A 25,015-nucleotide genomic window follows, 5' to 3' on the forward strand; every position below is an offset into this window, starting at 1 on the left:
CAAAATGTGAATGCTGAATTTTTGTTGCACACATATCCAGTAAATAAATGTGGGATTACATAATAAAAACAGTTTGATTGCGTAATTTCTTTACATATTTTATTTATTTATTTGCCAAGCAGCATACATATTATTTATTCGAAGACATCCAAAAACGTTCGAGGTTACTTTCGTCTGGACCGAAGCGAATTCGATCACCTGCTCCAGATGGTTGGATCTGTTATAATAGAGGAAAAAGTTATACATGGAACCGAATAGGGTTCTACTTGGAACCAAAAAGGGTTCTCCTATGGGGACAGCCTGATAACCCTTTTAGGTTCTAGACAGCACCTTTTTATCTACAAGTAGAGTTGGCCTGGGCTACAGTTTATTGATACAGTCATAGACTGATTTGTACTGTTTCAAGGCATTGTTAATGATGGTTGATGAGTATTACAATATAATTAGTAGAGCATAAACTGTAATGAGGTAGGTATATAAGTAGATAGAATGTGTGGGTGGAATATTAAGTTAGACAATATTGAAAATTCTTTTGAATTATATTTCAGATTCTTGGCGACAGGGGACTCCTACAGGACCATCAGATTCAGCTTTGGAGTTGGATGGTCCACGGTGGCAGGCATTGTCCCCTCTGTGGCACAAACCATTTGGGACTGTCTTGTAGGTGAATACATGCCTGTCACCAAGGAGGAAGACTGGAGGGCCATTGTTGCCGAGTTCCTGGAGAGGTGGAATTTCCACAACTGTCTTGGCTCCATTGCCGGGAAACATGTAGTAATCCAGGCTCCACCGTGCTCAGGTTCGCAAGGGTACATATTGCGGGCGGCAGGTAGCCTAGTGGTTAGAGCGTTGGGCCAGTAACCAAAAGGTAGCTAGATTGAATCCCCGAGCTGATAAGGTAAACATCTGTCTTCTGCCCCTGAACAAAGCAGTTACACCACTGTTCCTAGGCAGTCATTGTAAATAAGAATTTGTTCTTAAGTGACTTGCCCCATTAAATTACAAAAAATAAAAATTCAGTTGTGCTGTTGTAGATTTTTTTTTAATATTATTTGACCTTTTTTAACCAGGTAGGCCAGTTGAGAACAAGTTCTCATTTACAACTGCGACCTGGTCAAGATAAAGCAAAAGCAGTGCGACAAAAACACCACAGAGTTACACAAACAAACATACAGTCAATAACACGATAGAAAAATCTATGTACAGTGTGTGCAAATGTAGAAGAGTAGGGAGGTAAGGCAATAGATAGGCCATAGAGGCTAAATAATTACAATTTAGCATTAACACTGAAGGGATAGATGTGCAGATGATGATGTGCAAGTAGAGATACTGGGGTGAAAAAGAGCAAGAGGGTAAGTAATAATATGGGGATGAGATAGTTGGGTATGCTATTTACAGATTGGCTGTGTACAGGTACAGTGATGGGTAAGCTGCTCTGACAGCTGATGCTTAAAGTTAGAGAGGGAGATATAAGACTCCAGCTTCAGTGATTTCTGCAATTCGTTCCAGTCATTGACAGCAGAGAACTGGAAGGAAAGGCGGCCAAAGGAAGTGTTGGCTTTGGAGATGACCAGGGAAATATACCTGCTGGAGCACATGCTACAGGTGGGTGTTGCTATGGTGTCCAGTGAGCTGAGATAAGGTGGGGCTTTACTTAGCAAAGACTTATAGATGACCTGGAGCCAGTGGGTTTGGTTACGAATATGTAGTGAGGGCCATCCAACGAGAGCTTACAGGTCGCAGTGGTGGGTAGTGTATGGGGCTTTGGTGACAAAATGGATGGCACTGTGATAGACTATATCCAGTTTGCTGAGTAGAGTGTTGGAGGCTATTTTGTAAATGGCATTGCCGAAGTTAAGGATCGGTAGGATAGTCAGTTTTACGAGGGTATGTTTGGGAGCATGAGTGAAGGAGGCTTTGTTGCAAAATAGGAAACTGATTCTAGATTTAACTTTGAATTGGAGATACTTAATGTGAGTCTGGAAGGAGAGTTTACAGTCTAACCAGACACCTAGGTATTTGTAGTTGTCCACATATTCTAAGTCAGAACCGTCCAGAGTAGTGATGCTAGGCGGGAGGGTGCGGGCAGAAATCGGTTGAAGAGCACGCACTTAGTTTTACTAGCATTTAAAAGCGGTTGGAGGCCACGGAAGGAGTGTTGTATGGCGTTGAAGCTCGTTTGGGGGTTTGTTAGCAGTGTCCAAAGAGGGGCCAGATGTATACAGAATGGTGTCGTCTGCGTAGAGGTGGATCAGAGAATCAACACCAGCAAGAGCGACATCATTGATATATTCAGAGAAAAAGAGTCGGCCCGAGAACTGAACCCTGTGGCACCCCCATAGAGACTGCCAAAGGTCAGGACAACACGCCCTCGATTTGACACACTGAATTCTATCTGAGAAGTAGTTGGTGAACTAGGCGAGGCAGTCATTAGAGATGCCTAGGCTATTGAGTCTGCCGGTAAGAATGCGGTGATTGACAGAGTCGAAAGCCTTGGCCAGGTCGATGAAGACGGCTGCACAGTACTGTCTTTTATCGATGGCGGTTATGATATTTTTTAAGATTTTAGGCTGAGGTGCACCCTTGACCAGCTCGGAAACCAGATTGCATAGTGGAGAAGGTACGATAGGATTCGAAATGGACGGTGATCTGTTTGTTAATTTGGCTTTCAAAGATTTTAGAAAGGCAGGGCAGGATGGATATAGGTCTATAACAGTTTGGGTCTAGAGTGTCTCCCCCTTTGAAATAAGACAATCATTAACCAAAACAGCAGTAGACAAGGCATATTGACATTAGGAAAAGGCATGTGTAGCCGAGTGATGGGCCTCTGGGGGACGTCGCAACGGAAGAGCCTGTAGAAACCCCCTCGGACCGTTATGTCGGCAGACCAGTCGTGATGGATCGGCGGGGCTCCGTGTCGGCAGTAAAGGAGCCCAGGCCAATTGGCAAAAGAGGCATTGTAGCCCAGGAAATGGCCAATGGATCTCTGCTGCTAGCCGAGAGATGGTTTAAGCTCAAGGCTAGCTCCAGGCTAACTGGTGCTTGCGTCGGGACAGAGACATTATCCAGGAGTAGCCACTCCGATAGCAGCTTGCTAGCAGCGATGATCCGGTGTAAAGGTTCAGAGCTTACAGTAGGAATCCGGAGATGTGGTAGAGAAAAAGCAGTCTACCACATCTGTGCAGACTGGCAGGAATTGACCGGGCTGAGGCTGGCTGATGTCCGAGTTAACGGTGATGACCGCTAGCAGTGGTTAACTGACTACTAGCTAGTAAGCTGGCTAGCTTCTGATGGGGGTTCCGGTTCTAAAGTATGCCACTAACCTGAGGTGGCAGGTAGCCTAGTGGTTAGAGTGTTGGACTAGAAACCAAAAGGTTGCAAGATCGAATCCCTGAGCTGACAAGGTACAAATCGGTTGTTCTGCCCCTGAACAAGGCAGTTAACCCATTGTTCCTAGGCCGTCATTGAAAATAAGAATTTGTTCTTAACTTCCTTGCCAAGTTAAATGAAGAAAAAAATAAGTATAACAAAATAGCAGATCTGTACCACATTGGGTGAGGCGGGAGAGTATGTTCAATCTGTAGATGGAAATTGAGATTAAAAATATAGATTAAATATATATGAAGAAAACACTATATACACGGGACAAGACAAAAACAGACATCTGACTGTTACACCATGTTGGAATTAGGTAGTTGCCTTCTACCGTTTCTGTGCCAATCGATGTCGGTGCTTACGGGAAGTGATGGTGGGACTCTGCCTTTGGCCAGGCAGGATGGCACATTGGAGATTCCACTCCCTCGTCGGTGACAAGGCCTTCCCTTGAGACCCAACCTCATGAGACAGGACGCCAGCTGTCATTGCCAAAGCCTATAAGGATCTTTAACAAACAATTATCCAGGGCAAGGTTAGTTGTTAAATGCACCTTTGGGATTCTGGCAGCCCGGTGGAGAATGTATCGGAGAGTGCTTGCTCTCAGCCCCTCAAATATCGATGCCTGCGTGAAGGCCACATGTGTTCTCCACAACTACCTGCCGAGGTCATTCCAGGAGCCGTTCCAGATGGAGACAGGCACGCCAAATGGTCACCTACCTGATGTCACCAGGGCAGGTGCCAACATGCCCCCAGACAGGCACTCCAGGTGAGGGAGAAGCTGACCACCTACTTGTCATCACCAGCAGGTGAAGTCCCATGGCAGTATGCCGTGGAGTGAAACAGCTCTTTCTAGAGCCCCTTAACACTAAGGTTATTTTAAGAACCATCAACCATTGTCCATAAAATAGCATTTTTCCCTAATTATTTTATGTCTCCTTGTCTCTTTTCATTTGGAAGTTATATTTAAGTGAAATTTGGGAGTAAAGCTGTGTGCATGTAAAAATACAAAAAATTATGTGTAGCCTATAATCTGTAAGAGAACAACAAGAGCATGTATTTTTGGCACAACTGCAGACAGATACAGGGACTACTCATAAAGCCTAGACATAGTAGGGGAACTTCAGACATGGCCATAAAGAGCGAGAGGGCAGGGCACTGGAGATCTGAGGTTCAGAAAGGAGTGGAGGAGACGTGTGTGTCTGAAAAAACTAAAAGTGAATGTGTAGCCACAATACAGGTAAACACACATTTCACCTTTAGTCTTGTAAAAGAAAAACAAGAGCATCTGAATTCTCCAGTGTGTCAGTTTCAATTCAGTCAATTTTCTTGCAATCTATGTGCAACTAATAATGAATGATATCCTAAGTATTGAGAAACTACTAACAAGGACATAGTAAGTGGAATAAGGACAGTTGGAAAATCCCATTGGAGGAGAAGGACAAAACAAAAAGTAGACAACTCCTCTTCCTGTCCTTCCTGTGAGCTTGTCGGCTACATTGACTCCAACTCTGGAGGGGAAGAGAAAAACAACACATACAAGCATTACATAATATAACACCATAAAACGTGAGATTTATGTTAACTAAATACTGCTTGTAAAGTGTACTTAGTGGCATAAATAGTGGAACAGTGTGTTAAAGTTGGTAATTCTTGCTGTTTACTCATGGGATTTGTATTTCAGATCAGAAGATGAATATGACAGGCAAATATTTAGACAGCAAACTGTTTTAGGATATTTTCTAACCCAGAAACAACAGCTATATATTTGCCTCATATTAATCATTTGATCTGAAATACCAATTAGCCTGTGACGTAGAAGTCCGTCACTGGCCGCGGGCAGCATTTGGTTCTTTGACGCACGCACGCATACATTCATCACTCCTCCCTGCTCCATTATCAGATAAGGTAACAATGTGGGTCGACACACAAGTTAACTTCTCTGTCTTAGTACATACATTTCACACTTATGGCCATGTTCATATTTAATATAAGTAATTTGTATTATACTTATCTATGTTGTGGATGAGCACGTTTGTTTGTTTGTTCTGTTCCTCTCTCTATCTCTGTAGCTTCCAGGTATGCTGGATAAGGACCCGAGCAAAAGGAATTGGGCTGACTTTGTAGTGCCTGTCCCAAATGGCTCATTAATGTCAATGTGCATATTGAAAGACACTGTCAGTAGTGATATAATGTTGTAAATGTTTTGTGGTGATATTTAAAAACATGTTGCAATGTATATCCTTTAGTATGTTTAGTTAATGGAAAATGTAGGTTTGACAAAGTAATTGCTTAATTAATTAGGGTTAATTGTTCTGAGGGGAGGGGCTAGCCCTACAAAAGGAGCCTCTCTTTCAGTTCATGGAGAGGCCATTTTGGATTGAGCTGTGAATGGGGCAGCAGTGTGTTTAGCTGTCCCATAAGGTATACGTTTGATGGTAGTATTGTGTAAATAAACACCCTTGCACAGAATAACTTTTGCGACTCTGCCATCTATTTTGATAGAGGTTAGGTTTTCCAGTATAGCCTTCTGGCCTACCCTACGTGACATGGCCGACATGAGTATACTGTAAAAATGACCTACTTCATCTTTTGCAATTCTTATGACACTACCTGTGGTGTGGAGAAAAAAAACATACCATTGAACTTGGCATCGAAAAGCAGCTGATGAATTTTAACCTTGACTGCTGCTTTTCTTTGCTGATGCAGCCTCTTCGGGGTTGGCACCAGGCTCATGGCAAAGAGGGTCTCTTCATCCTTCCAGTGAGCATCAGGATTGGTTGCATCCCTCTCGACGGCTTGGAGGAGCCTCTGCTGAAATGAGTTGAGTGGATCTCGGGGCTGGTACCGCCAATGGCGCCTTGTGGGACGTTGTACCTCTTCGTTAGTCTCCATGTTTCTATCCTCATTACTCTCCTTGTTTGTCTCCACGGCCACATCCTGTTCAAGGTCCTCAGGGTTCACTTCCGTGAGGGTCATAATAATCTCAGGTGGTCATAGATCCAGAGGTGCTTCCTCCATTTCATAATCTTCCATGGCTGCACCGGTGGTGATCATACTTGTGGATGATGTAGACGTTATAGAGGGTCTCGCTGTACTGGTGATGGTCGCACTAGTAGATGACATAGAGGGTCTCGCTGCACCGGTGATGGTCGCACTAGTAGATGACATAGAGGGTCTCGCTGCACCGGTGATGGTCGCACTACTAGATGACATAGAGGGGCTCGCTGCACCGGTGATGGTCGCACTACTAGATGACATAGAGGGGCTCGCTGCACCGGTGATGGTCGCACTACTAGATGACATAGAGGGGCTCGCTGCACCGGTGGAGGCGGTGGTCTCACTTGTAAATGACAGAGGGTCTTGATGCACCAGTGGCGACAACACTTGTGGATGACGTAAGGGGTCTGGCTTTAAAATTGCCACTCGATGCCCCAGGCACAATAAATGTATCCAGAAAAGAAAGAATGTGGCAGAAGCGCCAAGGCTGCTGGCCTGAAGCTGCTGACCCAGACATATTCTCTTTCTCTGCCCTTCTCTCTCTCTCTGATACCTGTCCCTGAGTCCTCTCCACTTCCTCCTACAGTCTTCTTCTACATAGACATGAACATGATAAGCCAAAACATTACCGAACATAACTATAGTTTTTATATAGCTATCATGGACATGTCACCTACTGTACACACACGGTTATCTGACAATTATCAGTGGTACAGTAGTATCTACCATCTACCAATTACTATTTATACACACACTCTTTCAAACATGATTATTTGGGCAAGTTAACAGGGGTAGTAACTAGCATAATTTATATTATTTATTACACACACACACACACACACACACATAAGCTAGGTTAGCTAGCTAACTAGCCACATTTAGCACAAGCTCACTACTAAACTGACCTGGCAATCCTACTATCGTGGAGTTGTCTCCAAGCAGCATTTTTTGTGTTTATGTTCCTGTAGCTGTCAGAGGCTGTCAAAAAGACACGGTTTTGAGGATACTGCGAACATGATTCTCTCCATGTGTCCAACCGCATGTGACCATCTGCAAAAGGTACCTGCATCAGTATAGTTGCCTATCTGCGCAAAATGTTATGCAGCATTGATGCCAGGATGCAGTCGGTGTGTTTATAGCGTAACGTTGGGGAGGTGCATCTGCAACAGTCAGACGCAGATGTGGTTGTCCAACACCAAGGCTCAATGCAACATGGTAGTGTTGCCATTGTTTCTAAAGTTTTTCTTTGTAATGTCGAAATAAACCTGCGCTGGCTGCAGGATGAATTTGATGAAGAGCAACTGCAGAAATTTGCAGTCAACTGCAGTCAACTTTATGACCTTTGATCACATGGTTCAACTTTATGACCTTTGATCACATGGTTCTTGTAAGATTCACAGTCATCATGGCGCAAGTTGGACAATTTTTATCCCATAATGCAACACACTTTGGAAGATGGCGACTAACGACAGTCACCGACTTGACAAAAGTTATCTGCTTGAACACGCCCAAAATCAATGACGAGTCTGCAGCCTCCAATGGCAATGGCCGTGTTCGAGAGGCTCAACAATGCAATGTATGGTAAATGGTAAATTGTGACTGACTGACTGATTTAAAAATAATAATGAGTTGTTACTTATGATGCAAGGTGATTTGTTGATCAGTCAGTCAGCAGTCGACTGCAGTCGTGTTGATACTCTGGAACATAGCCATTGTATTTATCTCTCCGGAAACATGTGGGATGTTACAAAAGGCAAGGGGATGCATTGGAGGATTCCTCCAACAACCGGACAATATTGTACAATTTTAGTTAATCAAGTCTATGAATTATGTATCTATAGTTTGATATTGTTTATCAACCGCATCAGTGATATATCTGGTGTAGGTGCGCAGGATGCAGAATGTGCACAAAAGGTTTGTGCCAGAGGCTTCCCGGTGTGCCGTAGTACATGTAATAAATATACATGCTTTAGCCGAAGAGTGGAGAATTTCAAATGGGGGTCACACGTGCACGACACCAGAGCATACTGACAACATGCATATGGAAGGCTACCCAAAGATGCAAGTTGCCTAAAAGTGTTATTTATAATATTAAATAATTAATCACATTTTTAATAAAAGCTATTCATCCTATTCAATTGAGTCATTGAATAAGATGAATTTAATCAAGTCTTGCTTAATGCCTACAGGTAAAGCAGTTCTTAAAAAGTTGTAGCCTTAATTAGTTAGGCTAGATAATTAAAGCTCCCTTGCAGTCTTTTTATTTTTTAAATCATCAATGCATGTCTAGTAAATCACTGTGTGTATGTGATTATTTAATGAAAATAACTCGAAAATATATTGTCATAATTCATTTCACTGGGCCTCTTTTGGCCATTGAAATCCTGAGGCTGGTTGTGTGGGTTAGGATAACTAACTTGGCAGGTTAGGATAATTAACATGGCAGGTTAGGAAAATTAGGTTAAGGTTAGGAAAAGGGTTAGACTTAGGTACAATGCTATGGTTGTCAATAACTTGTCCCTGGCTGAAAGAAACAACCAATGACGAGCATCAATGGGTGATGTCAAGACACGCTGTTATCAGAAAACGCACCTAATTGTGGTCTGTAATTACACCCTTCTCAAAACAGGTAGGCTATTATTGCCTGTAGGTGGTGAAATATAAGTTAACACCCTGGACGGGAATCACTCAAAGTGCACACAGGCAGAGAGGAAGAGGCGAAGCGAGAGGTTTTACTCAGCCCAGAACCTGTCAACGAAAAAAATAATCACAGGAAGTTAGGAATTGTATGGAGGTCTATCAAACATTTTTATTGCTCCTTTATTTAACCAGGTAAGCCAGTTGTGTTCAAGTTCTCATTTACTTTGCTACATTAGGCTTATTTTATCAAATATAAGTTTCGTACTGGTTAGGTTGTTATGAATGCAATGATATAAAAGGCCACACATGGCATTTCAGCAGAAACCAAAACTAGATGGTCTTCAGAGATAGATGGGAGGGGTTGAGGGTAGGCTGGGAGTAAAAACAAACAAAGATAACTAATGTAAAATATACTGTCCGTTATATGTATATAGTATGTATATGCTGGAAGTGGAAGCCTAAGTATTGTTTTCCATTAGTTTACTCCAATTAGGGGAGGGGGAGGGGTATATTTAAAATAATATATTTACAAATAAAAAATATTTTGGGGATTGGAAATGATGCAGACAATGACATTGATAGAAGCTACAATCTATCTGCAATATTAAATAAATAGTAATATATTTATTTAACCTTAACCCTTTTCCTAACCTTAACCTCAGTCTCCTAACCTGCCACGCTATTTTACTTAGCCTGACATGTTAGTTATCCTAACCTGAGACGTTAGTTATTCTAACCTGCCACGTTAATTATCCTAACATGCTATGTAAACAAATAAGGGCTGCATTCAGTACGTTTTTACGTTCTGGAACACACAGGTACAGACACATGCATAAGCACACACACACGTACATTGTAATATTGTTGTATAGTGAGTGGTATTATACATTTTGTATTGTAGATGTGTAGTGGTGTAATAAGTGATGAATATGATGTACTGTTTTATATTTTGTTGTATGTGTGATGTAAGTGCCTTAATGTGATTGGACCCCAGCTGCTGTAATGGGGATACCGAATAAATACAAATACAATTGAACAATGAGAGGGGTTGGGTATCGCTGTCAGCATGGCCACTGCCCATTAAATACGTTACTCGTTACTTCAAGCGACACCCACCAAACCAGAACAAACGTACCTCTCAGTCTGTTCAAGAACGTACACGAACGTTTTGTGGAACCATGTAGTCCAGTACAAACCGTTCCGCAACGCAGAAAAAGTTCAAGCGACCTGAATGCACATCATGTATGTCGAGAAACCATCAGTTTCCATAACACTGGAACTGACCAATGGCAGGTATCAATTGGCGTTTACTGCTATGAGGGAACACCCACACAAAGAAACGCCTGGAATTTCGGTCTGCAATTACACAATTTTCCCCAGGTGAATGAGACATAAAGGTAACCAGGAAACACTGTGACGCGGTGAGTTGGCCTCGGGCAATAAATCATTTTATTTTACTGCTAGTCGGTGTACTAAATTGTATTCCAGTCCAAAGACCAGGTTTGACAAGTGTTTGGGAAATGAGTCAAACTTTCTAGGATCCAATTCATGATGTGAGAAAATTCATTCGAACCGCAATGGAATATGAGCGCAAAAAACTTTTGACATTTTATTTGATCACAAAATGATTTAGTGCGATTAACCCGGGAGTCTTCACAATGGAAATTCGAGAGAAGTGTTTTTTGTGTTGTCAGACTGTTTTCCCGTGTTTTAATAAACCACGGTCAGATTCAGAGTCGGTGACTGTTAAGAGAGAAATCGTTGTGATTAAAAATGATCACGCGCAGGGTCCCAAAAACAGGGCTTTGCCACCTATACGCCTTGAGAAACCGGGATACGTTTATATCGCTCTCTATGATTATACCGCCCGAACGGAGGAGGACTTGAGCTTCAATGCTGGGGACAAGTTAGAAGCTTTGGATAAAAGTGCTGGCGATTGGTGGTACGCAAAAGCGCTCACTGGAATTTCAGCTGCCAAGAAGGGTTACATTCCAGCCAATTATGTGGCACCTGTGGAGAGTCTGGACGCTGAGCCGTAAGTAGCCTACAGTCACACAATTATGCACTGGATGAATTGTTCTGTTGAAATGCTTGACATACTGTATTGTAGTAGGCTATAGTAGACTAGAACAGCAACCGGTAAAGTTTGAAGAATGACGGTGTTTCTATGGCTTCATTCAAAGAAGTGAAGAGAACTAAATAGGCTACAGAAAAGTACATTGTATCATTCTTCAGTTATACAGTAGGGTAGCCTATTCAAATTCAGTCGACATCTCTAAATCATCTTTACTTATTATGGATATTGGGTTACTTGTTGCCAGAATAAAAGCAGCATTGGCATAGACTCCCTCACAGACTTGATGCATGTTCCAAAGGGGCTTATTTACCCTTGGTCCTACTGATCACTTTACCATAATATTTTTGAAGGGGACACTATCGTACACACTAATGTTGTGGTTATTTGATTAACCACCATAACTGACCTGTTGTTATCCCTTAAACAACTGGACCATTCCAAGATGGATTTGGCAAATATTTGCATACATTCACAGTTAATGAGAATGAGCATGTTCTAGAATCTAGATACCTTGGTACATTCTGGTGCGTTTATATTATGGCCATTGAAATAATTGCTACGGCCAGAGTTGTGGAATATGATGAGTCACAATGTTGGTGGTTTATGGATTCATATGATCTAGTTTTAGGTAAGGCCTCAGATTTGGATGACTACTCCTTAACAAACACATGATATGACTAACCAGCTGGTGACAGGCTACAGTAATGTAATTGTTTTGAAAATGGTGAAGCACTAGTTTGGTTTAATGCAGGTCTACTTTGGATATTGTGAACAGATTTGGTCAATAGGCAAATGCCACGCTATTGGTGCCGTTGCATGTGTGTAGACCTAAGTGGGAGGTCAAACTGGTTAATGATTGTCAATGACCAGGAAGTACAATGGATTAGTTAATAATTCCCCAGATCACAGAGGAAAATGCATCTGTAAAATGCAGCGGTCCAACCCTCAAAATATGAATAGTTCATGTAGCTGTTTCATACTGTGTTTACAACTGTGTGTAGCATCAAAACACCATACAAGTGTACTGGCTAAATATAGAAAGAAACTGGTTTAGCAAGGCAATTGCACTTGGCATGACTTGACGGAGAGTAAAAAGAAACGTCACTTTGTCGAAACCAAACACTCTGGGTTTCTTGGTGAATGTTTTGGTTACACTTTGGAATCATGGAACAGGTACCATTCATAACTAAATGAGCTTTTCAAGAGGAAAATAATTTAGCTTACGATACCCTATTTATCAATGCCTTTTTGAGACAATGATTCTTATGGAAATTAGGTGTCAATCTTCTGAACGACGTCAGTACTTTTGGCTGTGACTCACCCATGTTGTCGTCTTATCCTGTTGATCTTCCCCATGAAACTGCTTTCCGTTCAGCTGCAATCACGTTTTTCCATATTTTTTTTCACACTGTCTCTGACTGAAAAAATCTTGAGGGTTTTGTCTGGATAATTAGGAGTAATTTCCCTGAAGTATCACAGTGTGGCTCATATACACTTTACGTAACCTGATTAACTTGATTAGCGGATGTGTAGAGTACGGTACCAATGCAGCTGTTAAAAAATAAATAATAATAATAAATGTTTAAATGTCTATCAAATAATTTCAGGGTAACAATTAAGTGCCTTACTGTGATGTGTTTTCTATTAATTGTTTAAAAAAATAACAGTAATTTCTCATGCAAGATTTTTGCTAGGACTCTCTGGGACTGGTCACAGTGGGGAGGGGAAACCTAGATGTTATTGGCAGAGGATTGGAACTTTTTTTCTTATTGATTTATTAACTCATTTTCCGCCTGGTGATTTTAAAGTGTATTTTTTTTAAACGGATCCTTTATTTAATAGGCAAATCAGTTAAGAACAAATTCTTATTTACAATGACAAACTACTGTTCCTAGGCGAACTGCCTTGTTCAGGGGCAGAATGACAGATTTATTTTACCTTGTCAGCTTGGGGATTCGATCTAGCAACTGTTTGGTTACTGGCCCAATGCTCTAAGCATTAGGCTACCTGCCACCCCCAGTTATGGCCTATCTGGTGACATCACCAGGTAGGCCAAAACAGGCTGACATTTCAAGCTGCCTTTTTAAACAGCTCTTACACCAGAAATAGCATAATCATCATTTTCACAGTAATATTCCAACCTCCATAGTGTAGCGATGTATATGAAAACCACAGTTTTGACAGGACTGGGCCTTTAAGCTTATTGATTACATCCACATTGGCCATTTATTTTTTGATAGGATTCATATAATATTCAATGTAGAATGTTACATCCCATTTTGACCAAACCACTTTCTAACAATGGTTTAGACATGAGGAATCCAAAGAAATGGTCAAAAGCCTCCCACAGACCCTCCACATCCAAGTCAATGGCACCTAATATTAGCATGTTCATGAATCACACTTCCTGTTAAAATCATCCTAAAGTATCTAAAACTTGATTGTGTAACTCAATGATGTTACTTATAGATGATCTGGATATGAAGCATGTCAATGCTAATATATAGGTGTCAGGTAAACAACCAAGGCATGGGTTGCTGTCATACTTTGATACTGCTGTTGTGTTGTTTCTTCCTGTTCTGGTATACAGATGGTACTTTGCAGACACCAAGAGACTGGATGCTGAGAAGCTGCTTTTGTCAGAGGGGAACCAGCATGGAGCCTTCCTCATTAGACACTGTGAGAGTCAAAAAGGAGAGCTCTCACTCTCAGGTAAATCTCAGCCTCATGTCCTTGAACTTGTTGCATCTGCAAGAGACTACAGGTCAAACCTGTATACTACCATAGATGTACACAGATCAGTATACTCACAATGCTGGTATTAGGTTTAGAATGACTTTGTAATGTCTGTTTATTTTTTTCTGACTTATTGTTCAGGAATGCATTTTATGGTTTTATTGTGATATATCTATTTCTGTTACTGGTATGAGAACGGAACTCGATGCACAAAAAACACAAGTCGTTTCCTCATTCCTGAACAATCCCCAATTTGTTCTGTGTAAATCACAGTTTCTCATAGTCCACTCAAGTGATTGAAGGTTCAAGGTCTTAAAGTAAACAAGCGTATACCTCTGCTCTCAAAGAGACTGATAACATCACCTAGGACCACATGAGTCTAGCTGGCCATTCCCTGTCAGTCTGACAGAAACAGTCCCTTGATTATACATTAACAGTTGGCTGTAAACTTAGTCTCTGTAGAAGCAATAATGGCATAGCAACCTGATTACAGGAAAGTACAATTCTCTTCCTATCAGCCTCTACAGCCTTCCAACATTTCTCACTACAGTGCCTTCAGAAAGTATTCATACCCCTTGACTTATTCCACATTTAATTGTTGCAGCCCGAATTCAACATTTATTAAATTGTTTTTTTCTTCTCAAACAATAAACCATAATGACAAAGTGAAAACAAGTTTAGACTTATTTTATTTTTTACATTTATTGAAAATGAAATACAGAAATATCAAATTTTACATGAGTATTCACACCCCAGTCATACCCCAGTCAATACTTTGTAGAAGCACCTTTGGCAGTGATTACATTTGCACATTAATCTTTAAAAAAATCTTCAAGCTCTGTCAAATTGGTTGCAAACAGGAAGCATGTTTTAGGATATTTTTTATTCTGTACAGGCTTCCTTTTCACTCTGTCAATTAGGTTACTATTGTGAAGTAACTATCGCAGCCTTTCATTTCTAACTGTTTTTAAAGTCACCATTTGCCCCATTGTGAAATGACTGAGTGGTTTCCTTCCTCTCCGGCAACTTGAGTTGGGAAGGATGTGTGGATCTGTATACTGTATATATTTTTTTTCTACCAATGGGTGCCGTTCTTTGTGAGGCATTGGAAAACCTCCTAGGTCTTTGTGGTTGAATCTTTGTTTGAAATTCAGGGCTTGACTGCGGGACCTTAAAGATACATTTATGTGTGGGGTACAGAGATGAGGCAGTCAATCGTGTCGACTACCTCATCTCTGTACCCCACACATAAATGTGAGCCCATGCAATTTATGTGACTTGTTAAGCAAATTTTTACTCCTGAACTTACTTAGGTTTACTATATCACTTTGACATTATGGGGTATTGTTTGTAGGCCTTTGACACCCCCCCCCCCCCCCCCCCCCCAAAAAGAAATCTAAACTTAATCCATTTTAAATTCAGGCTGAAACACAACAATGTGGAAAAAGTTAATGGGTGTGAATGATGTGTATGATGAAAATACCTTTCATTCCTGAGTTTTGGCTCAGGTACAGCATACTATATAGCATCAATTTGTATTATATATATATATATATATATATATATATATATATATATATATATATATATATATATATATATATATATATATATATATATATATATATATATATATATATATATATATATATATATATATTTTATACAAATTGATGCTTGAAGTCAAAGTATCAATGTAATATCGTCCAAAAATATTGCCATTTTCTTCCCACCTCACTATTTCTAATGGTACATTAATTATGTAATGTTTGAATGTCCAGACAAAATACATAAGTTCAGTCAAATCACCCAAAATAGGGTTTATAATGTGGTCAGCCCTGGGTTAAGTAATTTATGTCATAACGGCCATGTACTGTACACATTTCAATATCATAATTTCCCTATTCATTTACAATTCGGCATTGATTAGCATGACCATAGTTGATTTTGCTGTCATCGTTTTCTCGTTTCAGTATTGTGCCCTTATGCTTTTGGATGTATCTTTCAGTATTGGACAGGGACAAAGTGAAGCACTACAAATTAAGGAAGGTGGATACTGGAGGCTACTATGTGTCAAGATCTAGGACCTTTCTGACTCTGAGGGAGTTAGTGGAACACTATTCCAAACTGGAGGATGGTCTCTGTGTGCGTTTGCTTGAACCATGTAAAAAGGTATTTACTTTCTTTTAACTATCATGTGACTGTGATTAAGCACATTTGTTTAGCAACCCTTTTGATCTGAATTCAAGAACCAAAACATTGCCTGGCAAATTTGCTAAAGATATCTAGTTGACAGAAACACCCTTCAAATATTGGGGATAATTTTTCAGTGTCAACCATGTACACTCACTTGCCAGTTTATTATGTACACCAATCTAGTACTTGGTCAGACCCCCCCTTTGCCTCCAGAACAGCCTGAATTCTCCAGGCATTCTACAAGGTGTCGGAAACATTCCACAGGAATGTTGATTCATGCTGAAGCAACGGCATCACACCGTTGCTGTAGATTAGACAGTGGTACATTCATGCTGCGAACACCCCGTTCCTTTTCATCCCAAAGATGCTTTATTGGGTTGAGGTCTGTGGGCTGCACAGGCCACTCAAGTAAACTGAACTCGCTCTCATGTTCCAGGTGATATTTTTCCACTCAATTGTCCAGTGTTGGTGTTCATGTGCCCACTGGAGCCGGTTTTCTTGTTTTTAGCTGATAGTAGTAAAGCCCCGTGTGGTCGTCTGGTGCAGTAGCCCATCTGTGACAAGGATCGATGAGTTGTGCATTCCAAGATGTTGTTCTCCACACCACTGTTGTACTGCTGCTTTATTTGTCTGTTTGTGGGTGTTTTTCGGTAAACACTGGGGCGTGGAAATCCCAGGAGGGCAGCCATCTTTGAGATACTGGATCCGGCCCACCTGGCACCGACGATCATATCAGTCGCTTAGGTCATTCGTTTAGCCTATTTCTAACGTCCAATCGAACAGTAACTGAATTGCCTGTCTGTCTGCTTTATATAGCAGGCCACGTGACTCAGTCAGTAGGAGCGATCAATTTTCGTGAATGGGGTGGCATAACAAATAAACTGGCCGATGAGTGTTTAGCGCCATCAACCGTTCACGAAGGACAATAGAACAACAGTAATGTGGTTTTACTGAAATATAGAGAGGACAGTTTGTGAGGTCTGTTCTGACTCTTCTTATGGTATAAATGTTGCATCTCTCTCCTGTCAGACGGAGGCTCCTCAAACCCACGGTCTGTCCTACAACACAGCCGACCACTGGGAGATTGACCGGTCGTCTGTCAAACTGTTGAATAAACTGGGCGCTGGACAATTTGGAGAAGTCTATGAAGGCATCTGGAACGACACCACTTCAGTAGCAGTGAAGACCCTGAAACATGGTAAATGGCCTGTTTTGCACGAGCACTGGATTCAAACCCAGAGAATCACTATTTCAAATCCATGATTATCTTCCATTATTTTATTTATATATGCGTATACAGTTGAAGTTTACATACACATAGGTTGGAGTCATTAAAACTAACATCATTTTAGAATAATGCTATACCCTAACAAAAGGGGTCTGAACATTTTCTGAAGGCACTGTATGTATGTGTGATAGATCTATACACACACTACCGTTCAAAAGTTTGCGGTCTCTTAGAAATGTCCTTTGTTATTGAAAGAAAAGCAAAATAATTTGTCCATTAAAATAACATCAAATTGATCCGAAATACAGTGTAGACATTGTTAATGATGTTAATCATTATTGTAGCTGGAAACGGATGATTTTCTTTTTTTTAAATGGAATGTCTACATAGCCATACAGAGGCCCATTTATTATGAAAAACAACTATTTAATCAAATCTAAGGTAAGATAAAATTACAGCCGGTGCTACTGTGCAGTACAACTACTCATGTACATGTTATTCTCCTAGGCTCCATGGACGCTAAGGACTTCCTACAGGAGGCCCAGATCATGAAGAAACTGCGGCACCCCAAACTGATCCAGCTCTACGCTGTGTGTACTGTGGAGGAACCCATCTACATCATCACAGAGCTCATGAAGAATGGCAGTCTGCTGGACTACCTTCAGAGTAAGAACACTGTTGTATTGCATTATAACCTACCCACGTAAAAGCCCACCGCACCTTCCTTTTTAACAGGATGTTTAGATTAGAACACCATCTCAATGTGCCTACTGTAGCAAGAGTTTAAATAAGGTGCAGAAGTTGAACTTTATGATGTGTGTTATGGGGAAGTGAAAGTTTGGCAACAATCAAAGTGATACTTCATGATTTTGGCAATGTTTTTTATTTTATTTCAATGTGGCCCTTTATCTACTTCTCCAGAGTCAGATGAACTTGTCGATACATAAAAATGGTATCTGCGTTTGAAGGAAGTTTCTAACTATCATTAGTGCAATGACTGGAAGTCTATGGGTATCTGCTAGTATACTAGTAAATACCCATAGACTTCCAGTCATTGCGCTATCTGTAGTTATCATTGGCTCATAAAACTACCTCTAACTTCCTTCATAATTGACACAGAGACGTATGACATGACATGTGACCACAGGACCATGTCTGGCTGATGTGTGCCATGCTATGGACTAGCAACACGTGTAAAATTTGAAGGAGATAATTCAAGCAACCTGCTTTGTGCCATCTCCTCTCCTTTAGCTGTGCTACACCACAAAATGCTGATCTTTGTGGTTTAGCATGATTGTAATGGGGTTTAACACTATTGCTACTGGGGCGGCAGGTAGCCTAGTGGTTAGTGTTTGACTAGTAACCGAAAGGTTGTAAAATCGAATCCCAGAGCTGACAAGGTAAAAATCTGTCATTCTGCCCCTGAACAAGGCAGCTAACCCACCGATGACGTGGATGTCGATTATGGCAGCCCCCCGCATCTCTGATTCAGAGGCGTTGGCTTAAATGCGGAGGCACATTTCAGTTGAATGCATTCAGTTATACAACTGACTAGGTATCCCCATTTCCCTTACATAATCACGTGCGTTTCATCATTGCTCTAAATGAGTGCATTGAATTCCATCTATATTTACCAGTTGCATTGCTAGATTATCTGATGTTGTCCACTCGTGTGACAGATGCTGTGCCATTGCATGAAAGATTCAGTAACATTGCCTGTCAGAGTGACCCCCTTTTGAGGTGGTCATATGAAATTGACCTTGGTGCCCCTGAGACTGTCTGCATTGCATCCCCCATATTTCACCAGTCTTTTACGAACTCATTTTTTGGGAACTAAACTTCGTAAATGTTTACAAGGAATCGCATAGTCATACTTTTGCTTACACACCCCTTTACGTTGAATATTTGTTTGTTATTCAAGTGAAAAACATCGAGACGTAGTACTATACAATTTTACGGTAGTACTCGTCTTAATGAGATGCCTGTTTTTTCTCATCCTGGTCCTTTCCTTCCCTCTGTTAAAAAGAAAAATGCTATTGCAACCTCTTTGCAATAAGGAATTGAGACCAAAAGCTTGAAGATTCAAGTGTTTAATACCAAGGGTACAGTCAGCTGAGTGCATACATTTAGAAAGTTCACAACACATTTTATACTCTTCCCTTGTAGGCATCACCTCTCCAGCTATGCATTTTATGACCCCTGTGAATTTCCCTCCTTTCCCCTCTGGAATGTCCATGGTCCTCTCTTTGTTTAGCCAGAATCACACCCTGTCCTTCTGTTCTGGGCCTGACCCTGCTCTCTGATCCTAGGCAATTTCCTCTTATCTGATTAGGTCATTTGTTTTTCTTCTAAATTAGCATACACACAGTTCCATGGCCTAAACTCCATTCATACTCACAGTAATCATTCACTACACAGGATACAAACTAACTACAGTTTAACTTGAAACATGTTATGTTTTGACAGAATCCAATAGCTCTTCCTCCAAGGACATGGGTATGAAGCTTGGTGTCTCGGAGCAGATAGAGATGGCTGCTCAGGTGGCTTCTGGGATGGCCTACCTGGAGCAGCAGAACTACATCCACAGAGACCTGGCGGCACGCAACGTTCTGGTGGGAGAAAACAACGTCTGCAAGGTGGCTGACTTCGGACTCGCCAGAGTCTTCATGGTCGGTATCTCTTTATTTTTCTAAGAAAAACAAGGAGGGACTTGACTGTTTGTCAACCTTTCAGCACTAAGGTGTTACTCAAGACCAGTCTCAATTGAATATTTTTTTGTTTTGTTTTGTTGCCATTTTAGATGGAGAGTGAGAATGTGTATGAAGCCAAAGAGGGCACCAAGTTTCCTGTGAAATGGACCGCCCCTGAAGCCATCCATGGCAACAAGTTCACCATCAAGTCTGATGTGTGGTCCTTTGGCATTCTGCTGTATGAGATCATGACCTTCGGTCAGATGCCCTATGCAAGTAAGACATAATAACATGTTCATCTCTTTGGTAGGAAAGCTTATCAAATCAGTCAGTGTTAATCCTGTAATTTACTACCATGGAATGTTGTGAGTGAGGAGCATGCCCTCTGGTTAACAGTTAAAAATGTATCTGGCACCTGTTCATCACCTGGTACAACTTGCATGCAACCTGCCATTGCAGTTGATTGTCCAGAGTGTTTCCAGCCTAGACTGACCCAACATGTACTTTAGCAGTACTAGTGTATGTTTTTGCATATCCTAGGTTTCATTGTGTGACATCAGTATCATAATAATTATCCCTTCTGTTACTGTTCCAGCCATGACCAACTACCAGGTGGTCCAACGTGTGCCCACGGGTTACAGGATGCCCTGCCCACCAAACTGTCCCAAGGTGATGTATGAGATCATGTCTGACTGCTGGAAGGACAATGAGAACGACAGACCCACCTTCGAAACCCTGCAGTGGAAGCTGGAGGACTTCTTTGACCTGGATGTGACCTCTTATGATGATGCCAACCGTTACTAGTACTGTGTTGTATTGAGTGTTCAATGATGCTCTCCTCATACTCGTAGCAAGAGTCAGCAGAGGAAAGTACAGTATGTCCACTGTCACAGGTAATTTAATGATATGCCTAAGATAAATGGCATTTCATTCTCCCAACAGTTAGTATCTAGAATACAGGTGCTATTGATTTTAGCATAGTTGAACCGTCTACTTCCTGATCACATTATGGTTGGATATGTATTTGTTAGGATTATATTATGAGGTTGAACACGTGTGACCACAAACGGTTTGATAAGAAAATGTTGTATGTGGAGGTTTTATTTGGCTGCTTGTGTATAGTTGTCGTGACTACGATGGGGAATCCTCTATTGTAACTGTTTGACACTCCCGCTAGTTTTGATTTGTTTGCCAATTTAATGCACTTTTTAAGTGGGTTTTACTGAGAGAGACATCTCATATCCAGCTAAACTCACTAGACACACTGGACGAAGTCAAAACCCTGTCCATGGCCCGGTCGGGCTTCCAGAACAGCCGCTGTTCTCAGGTGAGCCTGACGGAACTATCAAGCCGGGCAAACCGGTTCTGTGTTCACTCTGCATAGCAGTCATTCTTCCACTACACTGGTTGGCTGCCAAGTATTTATCAGGAGTCTCCTGTAAGGATGTGCTTGAGTCACGTTCACTAAGAAGTATTTGTTTTATCTACGTCTCTGAAGCATAGTGAGTGATTTGTTATCTCTGAGCACTTATCAATACACACACCATAGGAATGAGAGGATAATGTAGTTAGAATATGTTCACATAAATTGTAGATTTGATTCTGACTGGACAGAATTGGATTTGAATTCGATTGAACCTTACTGTGCAGTCACCAATGTCTATTGATGTCAGTGGGGATACTGTTATTCTGCAATAGGACCTGGAATTTAATAACCGGAAAGACTGCTTGCTCGCCACACCTCAGTGACCATGTTGATTTGAGTTATGAACTGGTATTTTATGGCTCAATGACTGAAAGTAAGTTTTTACACTGGACTTGTTTGATGAGACTGGAATTGTACAAGTGCTTGTTGATTATGGCTTGTTCTGATCATTTTGTTCAAATGTTTTAAAAACATTGCACAATGTCAGTGTACACTTGATCAGAAAAATGAAAACATTTCTTTAATTTTGTTCATTGTAAGATTAATTGAATGTTACGTTTGAAGCATAAGAATAATTTAAATTGAGCTATTTCATTTTTTTCATGACATTAGTTTTAATTATTAATCTGGGGTGAGTCTACGTAATACTATTAATAAACGGTAGCATCATTGTGTGCCATCCCTAGTTCTGAATAGCTGACTTAATTCAGTTAATAATCACTTAGAATTATTTGTTTAACATATGTTGCCAAATGATTTGGTCAAGGGACACTGAATCCTCTGATATTTTCTGTTTTCTAATAAATGATAGTTATAATCCAAAGTGATGGTCATTTCTATCTGATTCCTGAAGTGTAATTTACCATAACGGCCACACGATGGTGATAACATTCTCCTAGTGCTTAGAATAACTCTGCCATTGCCTTGCTGTGACATGAAATCAGTTGTAAATATGGCACATCTAGTTATTTGATAACCTATCTATAACTAAACCAAGCCATTTAAAGGATACTGAATAGCTCTCCATAATATAACAGGTTTCCAGTAGTCCTAAATATTGAATAGGTTTCCCTAGTGTTCATGCTGAAATCCCAGTTTGTATTAATTTGATCGAAACGGTCTGTGTGTGTGTGTTCCCTGCATAAAAAAATAGGGCTGCCGGAAGCCTCATAAATGCTCTGCGCATTCCAAATTGCACCCTATACAGTGTACAGGCTCTGGTCAAAGGTAGTTCACTATATAGGGAATATGGTGCCATTTGGGACACAGAGGCTGTCATTGCCACATTGACCCCAGTAGCCTCCGACTCCTCATGAATATCCTATTCCATAGATTGTATTTGTAAATCTAAGAATGTATGATATCCATGTTATGACATCATATAGTTACAGCAAGTGGGGTATATACAGTGGGGCAAAAAAGTATTTAGTCAGCAACGAATTGTGCAAGTTCTCCCACTTAAAGATGAGAGGCCTGTAATTTTTATCATAGGTACACTTCAACTATGACAGACAATGAGGGGAAAAAAATCCAGAAAATCACATTGTAGGATTTTTAATGAATTTATTTGCAAATTATGGTGGAAAATAAGTATAAGTAAGTTTTTTTGCCCCACTGTATATACAGTTGAAGTCAGAAGTTTACATACACAATAGCCAGCTACATTTAAACTCAGTTTTTCACAATTCCTGACATTTAATCCTAGTAAATCCCTGTTTTAGTTCAGTTAGGATCACCATTTTATTTTAAGAATGTGAAATGTTAGAATAATAGTAGAGATTAATATCAGCTTTCATTTCTTTCATCACATTCCCAGTGGGTCAGAAGTTTACATACACTCAATTAGTATTTGGTAGCATTGCCTTTACATTTTTTAACTTGGGTCAAATGTTTCGGGTAGCCTTCTACAAGCTCCCCACAATAAGTTGGGTGAATTGGCCCCTTCCTCCTGACAGAGCTGGTGTAACTGAGTCAGGTTTGTGGGCCTCCTTGCTCACACACACTTTATCAGTTCTGCCCACACGTTTTCTATGGGATTGATGTCAGGGCTTTGTGATGGCCACTCCAATACCTTGACTTTGTTGTTCTTAAGCCATTTTGCCACAACTTTGGAAGTATGCTTGGGGTCGTTGTCCGTTTGGAAGACCCATTTGCGACCTAGCTTCAACTTCCTGACTGATGTCTTGATGTTGCTTTAATATATCCACATATTTTCCCGCCTCATGATGCCATCTATTTTGTGAAGTGCACCAGTCCTTCCTGCAGCAAAGCACCCCCACAACATGATGCTGCCACCCCTGTGCTTTACGGTTGGGATGGTGTTCTTCGGCTTGCAAGCCTCCCCCTTTTTCCTCCAAACATAATGATGGTCATTATATGGTTCTGTTTTTGTTTCATCAGATCAGAGGACATTTCTCCAAAAAGTAAGATCTTTGTCCCCATGTGCAGTTGCAAACTGTAGTCTGGCTTTTTTATGGTGGTTTTAGAGCAGTAGCTTTTTCCTTGCTGAGCTACCTTTCAGGTTGAAAAACGAGTTAATGACTAAGTGTATGTAAACTTCCAACTTCAATTGTGTGTATGTGTATATACACACACACACACACTGGGTAGAACAAGTATTTGATATACTGCTGATTTTGCAGGTTTTCCTACTTACAAAGCATGTAGAGGTCTGTAATTTTTATCATAGGCACACTTCCAACTGTGAGAGACGGAATCTAAAACAAAATCCAGAAAATCACATTGTATGATTTTTAAGTAATTAATTTGCATTTTATTGCATGACATAAGTATTTGATATATCAGAAAAGCAGAACTTAATATTTGGTACAGAAACCTTTGTTTGCAATTACAGAGTTCATACGTTTCCTGTAGTTCTTGACCAGGTTTGCACACTCTGCAGCAGGGATTTTACAGACCTTCTTCAGGTTTCGGGGCTGTCGCTAGGCAATACGGACTTTTAGCTTCCTCCAAAGATTTTCTATTGGGTTTCTATTGGAGTCTGTTTGTTTGATTGAGTGTGTGGACAGGTGCAGTTAATACAGGTGAGATACAGTGAGTGGAGAACAGGAGTGCTTCTTAAAGAAAAACAGTTCTGTGAGAGCTGGAATTCTTACTGGTTGGTGGGTGATCAAATACTTATGTCATGCAATAAAATGCAAATGATTTACTTAAAAATCATACAATGTGATTTTCTGGATTTTTGTTTTAGATTCTGTCTCTCACAGTTGAAGTGTATCAAATACTTCTTCTCCCCACTGTATATATAAAGGTCCGGCCGGCCAGACACCAGGTCAGGCCTGCCAGACAGACGGCCGGTTCTATCTAACCAACCAGTTATCTGCTATTCTAGGTGTCCGGTTGGCCAGATTGGTATGCTGGACCTAGCTATCTTGCTGGTCGTCTGGACCTAGCGATATGGTCCGTGTGTTGCGGCCCGACCGAGCTCTCTGGCCGGCCTGGACGTACATATCTGGCAGGCCGGACCTAGCTATCTGGTCGTCCAACCGGTCCTGTCTATCTGGCCAGATAGGTCCTGTTGGCAGGCCGGATGGGACTGGTCTACCCGCTAGATGGGCCCAGTCGGCCAGATAGGACCATTCTGTCTTCCAGATTGGTCCAGTCGGCTGGCCAGATGCTCCCAGTCGGCC

General features: G+C 41.0%; 1 protein-coding gene across 1 annotated transcript; it reads left to right on the forward strand.

The window, feature by feature from the left end:
- The first annotated feature begins 10,091 nt into the window (after positions 1 to 10,091).
- On the forward strand, positions 10,092 to 22,188 carry LOC110529518 (tyrosine-protein kinase SRK2). The gene is made up of 8 exons (XM_021611762.2): positions 10,092 to 11,047; positions 13,680 to 13,801; positions 15,834 to 15,997; positions 17,051 to 17,219; positions 17,757 to 17,915; positions 19,716 to 19,918; positions 20,050 to 20,215; positions 20,535 to 22,188. Exons 1-8 carry the CDS (start codon positions 10,671 to 10,673, stop codon positions 20,741 to 20,743), a joined length of 1,569 nt encoding a protein of 522 aa, XP_021467437.1. The 5' UTR covers positions 10,092 to 10,670; the 3' UTR covers positions 20,744 to 22,188.
- The last annotated feature ends 2,827 nt before the right edge of the window (positions 22,189 to 25,015 follow it).

Source organism: Oncorhynchus mykiss, chromosome 8 (genome assembly GCF_013265735.2).
Source record: "Oncorhynchus mykiss isolate Arlee chromosome 8, USDA_OmykA_1.1, whole genome shotgun sequence".
Lineage (NCBI taxonomy): Eukaryota > Metazoa > Chordata > Actinopteri > Salmoniformes > Salmonidae > Oncorhynchus > Oncorhynchus mykiss.

What these genes read in the sequence shown, in the direction of transcription:
- LOC110529518 (XM_021611762.2), top strand. Translation starts at nt 10,671, where the DNA reads ATGGAAATTCGAGAGAAGTGTTTTTTGTGTTGTCAGACTGTTTTCCCG. An exon ending in GAGAGTCTGGACGCTGAGCC is followed by an intron (nt 11,048 to 13,679) that starts GTAAGTAGCCTA and finishes TCTGGTATACAG; the next exon opens with ATGGTACTTTGCAGACACCA. An exon ending in AGGAGAGCTCTCACTCTCAG is followed by an intron (nt 13,802 to 15,833) that starts GTAAATCTCAGC and finishes TGTATCTTTCAG; the next exon opens with TATTGGACAGGGACAAAGTG.